This window comes from Lepeophtheirus salmonis, chromosome 5 (assembly GCF_016086655.4).
Source record: "Lepeophtheirus salmonis chromosome 5, UVic_Lsal_1.4, whole genome shotgun sequence".
Lineage (NCBI taxonomy): Eukaryota > Metazoa > Arthropoda > Copepoda > Siphonostomatoida > Caligidae > Lepeophtheirus > Lepeophtheirus salmonis.
The window spans coordinates 17,248,185-17,255,709 of NC_052135.2; the positions used below are offsets into that span (position 1 = coordinate 17,248,185).

At 32.2% G+C, this 7,525-nt stretch overlaps 1 protein-coding gene across 1 annotated transcript; it reads right to left on the reverse strand.

Moving 5' to 3' along the window:
- Positions 1-5,786: 5,786 nt before the first annotated feature.
- LOC121118253 (G1/S-specific cyclin-D2) lies at positions 5,787-7,525 on the reverse strand. The gene is given in 4 exon segments (XM_040712812.2): positions 5,787-6,454; positions 6,520-6,819; positions 6,893-7,246; positions 7,248-7,525. Coding segments are annotated over 4 exon segments (1,185 nt in total). The 5' UTR covers positions 7,386-7,525; the 3' UTR covers positions 5,787-6,061.

Below are 7,525 nucleotides of genomic sequence, written 5' to 3' on the forward strand. Positions count from 1 at the left end.
TACTTAAAGTCTAGAATGGGGAATAGTCTTAGTCTTACCAGTGATATATCGAACTTTTGCCTTCGATAAAAATGATTGTCAACAATGAACGTTCGCACATTAATAAAAGTCGATATCCGCAAGATTACATTTATAAATATTCGATAGACTGTACAATATATATTTTACTTATGAAATGGAATTTCTTCTGGGGCGAGTCGTCTTGGATCTAATGGCAACATTGAAGGACAAAGACTTCATTGACTCCTTTTGTTATTGTTTCAATTAGTCAGGAGCCGACGTGTCCTTTTTCCACTATTGAAACAATTGACTCCGCTCTTTGGAGTCAGCGGGTGTCTTCAAATTTATGTATCTATAATATTTGTTGTCATAGAGTCGTCCTCTATCGATCAGTTGATCACTTCACAGGGAGTAACTACAATATAGAAACAAATCATTATTTTTTATGACGATTCTCTTTGACTCATCTTTTTGTCTTGTAACATTAGTTTGTGTGGACTCAAGGCTTTGCCGACGTGTCATGCCAATTGACCATGCAATGGCATTTTTTTTCCTTTTTGATTTTTTTTTTTTTTGTCAAGATCTTGTAAAATATCTTTTCCCGTCTTTTATTTCTATTTGAGTGTCTTATTTGACATTTATGTGAGCTTTTTTTCATTTTTGTTGTGAAAAATATATATATGACATTGAACTTTTTTTTTTATTATTAAAATATATATAAAAAAATTTGCAAAGGGGATAAAAAAATTCTTTATTACACAATTCTTTGGAAAGAATTTGATATTCAATTAGAGCCTTATATTGTTATTATTATTTAGTTAAATGGTTGATGATAACTTTTATCAGAGATTTGATACCGTCCATAGTTACTTAAGTTACCAATAATAATAAGAGAGATGAACTAAAGTACTATCTGTTGTCAACTATGAATTAGAGGGGAAAGAATTATGATCATTGGCTATTCCCTAAGGTGTACAAAGGTATTTGTTGTAAACTGTTGATTTTTACCACCCCCCCCCCTCCCCGTCATATCAGCGTTACCAACGTTAATTGGTTGAACTATAATTACCTCATGTTAAGATGTGAATAATTCCCAATAATCATCAGGGGTGTCCGCAGGATCATATTTGAGGGGGGCTTGGGTTTCGATTTTTTCTTTGAAAATGAATCCAAAAATTTAAAAAAATTGAATTTTTTGAAAAACAATATGTAAAATTATATTTTTTTTGAAATTTTGTTAATTTTTTTGGAAAATAATTACAAAAATCTAAAACCATTCTCAAAAAAGTTAATTTTTTTGAAAAAAGTTTCAAATATCTACAGCTGTTCACAAAAAATTATTTTTTTGGAAACATTTCAAAAATTAAATTTCAAATATTAAATTTTTTCGAAAAATATTTCAAAATTTGTAACTCTTCTCAAAAAATTAACCTTTTTAGAAAATAAATCCAAAATCTACAGTGCTTCACAAAAATTTAATTGTGGAAAAAAAAATCCTAAATTTAATTTCAAAACATTAAAATTTTTGTAAAAAAATCTGAAAAATCAATTTAAATTTCAAATATTAAACTTTCTAGTAAAAGGAAAAATTCCTTAAATTAAGTGGGGAATAGCCCTTCCAGCCAAACCCTTCGGAGCCCTTTGATTATTGAATAATGTTTCCATAGTTGGGAAGAATAGGTTAACCAAAAACTGGTTTTTGGGCTTTTTTTCCAGTTCATTTTTGAATGAAAGGTTGCGTGGTACATTAAAAAATGTATTTTTAAATCTTAGCATCAAGTTATTAGTTATTTTTAAAACACACTGAATATGACAAATGACAAAAAAAAATAGATTTTTTGTTATATATCATTGACCATTTTCTTTAATCAAAGTAGAGAAAAAATTCTTATTCCTATAAATTTTAGTTATTTATACCTCTAAGATGGATTTCATTTTTGGACACCGACCTCTTTAGATTGACTTGAGTGAGGGTATTGTTTCCTTCAATTTAGTTCGATAATCCCACGAGGCATTATGATCTGTATGTATTGCATCTAGCATCCCATCTAGAAAATACTTTCAGATTTGAAAATAATATAGCCATTGTAAGCCAATCGATGAAGAGTACCAAAATAAAAAGTCAACTCTAACTATTCCTTATTGACTAATAGTCAAGCCTTATAATTTTGTAAGAATCAAGCTTGCAGCATATGCATTGTAGCTAGATTGGTTGGAATCGTATCAAGCTGGAGATAACGACGTTTGGAAAGTCATTTCTTTGATTCTATGTTCGATCATTCCTTGTGGTTTACCATAACCATAATGATAAACAACTTAAATCTCAATGAACAAATTTATAATCTTTCATTTTTAATCATGAACGGATTCAAATGTACATAGCTATAATAGTTGTCAACATTTATTCTAGTTCTTATCTTATAAATAGGACATATCCTTGAATTATTTTAATCGACAGAGCACTCTGAGCTTATGGAATTACCTTGAGGTCTGCATAATTTGAACAAGTGTTTTAATCGAGTCTTCCTTTTCAGATTCTAAGTCAAGTCCGAACTATAAATGATATTCAATTTTTATTGCAAATTCTTTAAATACGGATATTTTAGTACATAGTCCCTGGTTGCTCCGGACAAGAAGTAAAAAGAAAAAATGGCATATTGTCAATGCATACATAATTATTTGCTTGGAGTAGCTTAGTTGGAACTTGTAAAAAATTCTGGAATCCACACGAGCGTAAATTTCTCATAAAATAACAGTCTTCAACTGAGAAATATTAAAAAAAGAACTCCGAGCCCAAAGACCAAAAGATTGCAATCTTGGATTCATATAGTACCAAGTCCATTAAAACATATGTAGGGCACTGAATTTGAGACTTCACTCGAGTCCATACGAGGTGTGTTCAAAAAGAAACTCGACTTTTCAAATTTTACGAGCAATGTACATTTGGTTGGTACTAAAATTTTTTATGTTAGTACACTCTCTACAAACATATATTTAATGTTTAGTTTGTTTGTGAGAGGCATAACAGTTAGAAGTATTTTACGTGTTCGGAGATTTTTTGTATTGAAAACATGGGTCAAAGAATTTGCATCAATTTTTGTGTAAAAATGAAATAAAATGCTACAAAACACATGAAATGTTGAAGGTGGCACACGATAAAACTGTTCGGAGTAAAAAAAAATGTTTCAAAGTGGTAAAAACTTTTCCAAGATGGGCGGGAAGATGCCAATGACGAGCCTCGCTTTGGCCAACCAAGCACGTCAATAACAGATGAAAAAGTTCAAGCAGTGAAGAAATTGTTTTTGAAAACCGTCGAATCACTATCAAAGAAGCTTGTGAGGATATTGACTTATCCATTAGCTAGTGGCATAATTTTTTTTGAACTTTTTGGACATAAGACGAGTGTGAGCGAAGTTTGATACGAAACTGCTTAATTCCCCATACAATATAAGTGTTGTGTTTTGGCCAAAAACAACACCACAATCATACCTTAGCAACCACATTCACCGGATTTGGCCCAATGTGACTTTTTCTTGTTCCCAAAACGGAAGAAACCTATGAAAGGACAGAGATTTGCAACAGTTGAGGAGATGAAGATTGCATCGCTGGAGAAGATCTAGGCTACACCAAAAAGTGCTTCGAGGATGGGAAAAAGCGTTAGTACATGGGTATTGTATCTGAGAGGGAATACTTTGAAAGGTATAACATAAATATTGATCAATAAATAAATATATATGTATATATATATTTTTTAATACAACGTCACCTTACTTTTTGAACACATCGCGTATGTTAAAACCTTGCCACTCGAATTGATCAAAGACTCACGACTTGGACTCAAATCAGTGGCGCCTTTAAATTTCTAAATTATCGAAAATATCTCTGGTTCAATGCGTCTTTTATAAGAAAAGGTAATCTTCTCAAATTTAATCCCTTCCAAAAAGAAAAATTATAATAATAGCACTCAAATTTAAGGAAAAAGTTATCTTTATTTTCTAAATAAAGTATTTTTTCAAACCTGACTTTTATAAAAAAAAATATGATGCTTGGCCCCCGTTGCAAATACATTCCAGTGCAGTGACATGAAAGCTAAGATTCGTGACTCGACTTGAACTCACAAGTTATTTCAATTTTTTCACTATATATAAAGTTACTCGTAAAAGTATATTTTATTCCTCTTAGGACTTAAGTGGACCCGATGGAAATATTCGAAAACTCGAACAGGACTAGATAAAAACATTCATGGACTTCGGTTTGTGAGTAAAGACTTGGACTTACAGTATACTAACTTTTTCCCACTTATGTTAAAAAATGACTTGAATCAGGACTCAAGTACTCCTGCTCTGCTGACAAGTAGAATATTCCCAGGCATGTATTATTGTATGTATGCATTTTTAACAACCCAAGGTGTAAGTAGTAACAGGGTCTGAAAGTCTCTCACGTAAATTCAAATATGCAGTCAACAACAGCACCGAAGGTGAATTCAAAATTATGAAAAAGGAAATATTAGTATTATTATTTTATAATATACATTTATTCACACTCCAGGGAGCCGATTATTTCGTCTCGCAAAATAGGTACGCAATTGACTCTTAATGTACATACATACCTCAAATACACTTTCCGCAGCCTTTGAATCATAATTTAGTTTCTTTGTAAATAAACTCCCAGCAGGTTTTTAAATGGTTTATGCTAATTAATTCGTAATTTTCCCCCTTCTTAGGTTTCAAGGGCAACACTTGCCTGCTTGTATGTATAATTTTTGTTTTGTTTTGACACTTATTAAGTAAGCTCCAGCCATACAAAAATAATATGTATAATATACAACATACTTTTTGAATAAATCAAATATGAATTTGTTAATCAGAAAAGTCAAAGTATTTATTTTCTTCTCCTTCATTTATAATTATTAATCTTATATTAAGGGGAATAATTATTACTGATATATAGTAATGAATATTTGATTAATCTGCGTTTCATGATAAGGAAGCTTTCATGACTATTGTGTTGAATTATTGGAGGGAATATCTTATTCAAACACGTCTTGATATTGTTCCATTCAAACTTGAAGAGACTACAGTATTTTACATATAAGGTCCTTGTTCTCAAAAGAACATAAATACTCATGTATCTATATAATGCATGATATATATATGAAGTCAAAATATGAGATCTCATTAATTTTGGGTGGTGCCCACTTGCACCAACAATGACAAGAAACGGTTTATATGTTTCATGTCCTTTTCTTGTTGACGACATTTAATAATAAATAATATTTTATCTACTGATTTTGTATCTCTTTAGTTTCAAATCCTTTTATAGTCATCAATCCATCATATTATTATTATTTAGACACGTCATTATCATAATTACACATAAACAAACAGCCTAAACAACTAAACGAAATACCGAATCCGTTTTGCATCATAAATTACAAGATAATTTTGTAACAAAATGAAGAATATTAAATGAGATTGTGCAAAAAAGGAGTACCTAATACATGTTTATCTCTCCTAACGGATTAAAACGTTATGTTCCATGAGCAAGTAGGTAACTATACATACATATTTTTCTCATCTGGTTCTTTGTAGCTTACAACTCATACCAACGGTTTTTCTTCTCATCTACGCAGTAATGGTTATAATATCCACAAATGTACATATAAATAGAATTTATCGTACTATCTTAGAAAGGATTAAGACGGATTCAATTCTTTTTATAGTTTTGTGAGAGGAGCTACAATTTAAGATTCAACACACATAAACATGGGAATAATCAAGATACAATTCAATATATTGTAAATATATATTATATAGCATTTTTATGATAATAATTAATAAATTACATTTTTCTTAAAGATTCTAGAATAGATGAATATATGGAGAAATTAAATTTGATAAACTATAATGAAATAAGCGCGTAACTTTGAAAGTAAAGACAGAGATGAAGAAAGAAGGAATATTTTTGAAGACAGAATGACTTTTTTTTTTTTTTTTTTTTTCAGAGTAGTGGCAAATCGTCGTAGAGATCACCAGAACACCTTATGATTTTGTTATACACATTAGCTGACCAATATAGAGAGTGGAGAGTCACTGCTACTGCTGGATGCACCGGGTTTTTCATCCGAATCCAGAACAGCTTGAAAAACACCACGATCAAACTCTGTGAATATATCTACAGCTGAAAGAGGGGAGTTGGATCGATAATAGTCTGTAGAATCCTCGGAGGATGTGGAGGAGCATTTAGAGGAATCATGAATATTCTCATCAAAGAGTTCTGAGCACATAAGATCTGGTTCTGGTGAACAGCCAGATGAAGGACTCACAGATTTTTTCGCTTGATCTTCCTTCTCTTCTACTTCTTCTTGTCCTAGAGATGTCGGAAGAGGCACTTTGTCGACAAGATATTGAGGTAATACGGAGGAAATATCTCTGACTGAGGATTCGAGGTCATTCTGTAAATACAAACAAAACACATTGTAAATCTCAATTCAGGTAATGAATAAACTTGTAAACTTACAGTGTTTGAGAGAAGTAGAAGGGATTGAAGAGATCGAAGTAAGGAATTAATTGATGGATTTTCGGAAAGACGACGGTAAGCTATGAGGATAGCAGAAGCTGCAATACGACTTGGAGGTAGAGATGTAAATGCATATTCATTGGCAACGAGAACAAGGATGGTTTCCGCAAATTTGCGAAATTCTTTCATATCCAGAGATGAAGGAAAGGAAAGACGAGGTAGTAAATGATCCAAATAGTCAAATGGAGTGATGCCATTGATTTCCCAGCCTAGTTTTTGTAGGAGAAGCCATTCCCAGTCCTAGACAGAAATCAAAAGAAATTACAATTAAAAAACGGTTCCTTTCTCAAAAATGAGTCTGAGAGCAACATACCTTAATTTCTTTAGATGTAATGCTGTGATCCGTATAGATAATAAGAGAGCGTCCAGGAATACTTTCTGAGTCCCTTAACTTGGAGGCCACTAAGAGAGTGACGGTACCAAGTAATTGAAGTTGAGAAGGGGATCCAAGAGGTACAAGAGAGAGGAATCGATCCAATAGATTCATAGCCAAACAAAAAGTATCTGGCCCAGAGCCTACTTCAAAGACGACATCTCGCATCCATTCACCCAAAATTCGTCGGTGTTCATCAGTGATACATCCCCTTTGTACCTCTTTTAAAAAGTCTTTGTGAATAGGTAAAAAGTCCTTTTCGTTGGAGAGTAAATTGTGGAGGATTCTCTTTTTTGAGGAAAGCTGGATCCGGCTCTGCTCTCACAGTCAGTGGAACATCAAATGATGAAGAAACAGTCTCACTTTTCAAGGGAAGAGGACTGGCTCCCAGGTAATCCAAGGATTCAGAGCAGAGTAAATCATTAGATGACATGGTTTATGTAAAGTGCAATTTTCTCTTTTCTTAATAATAATAACTTTTTTTTTTAATTGAGAGGTGGATTTTGATCTTCAAAACCGCATCACTTAAGAGAATGAGATTGTGTGTCCCAATATGATCTCACGTTGTCTTGA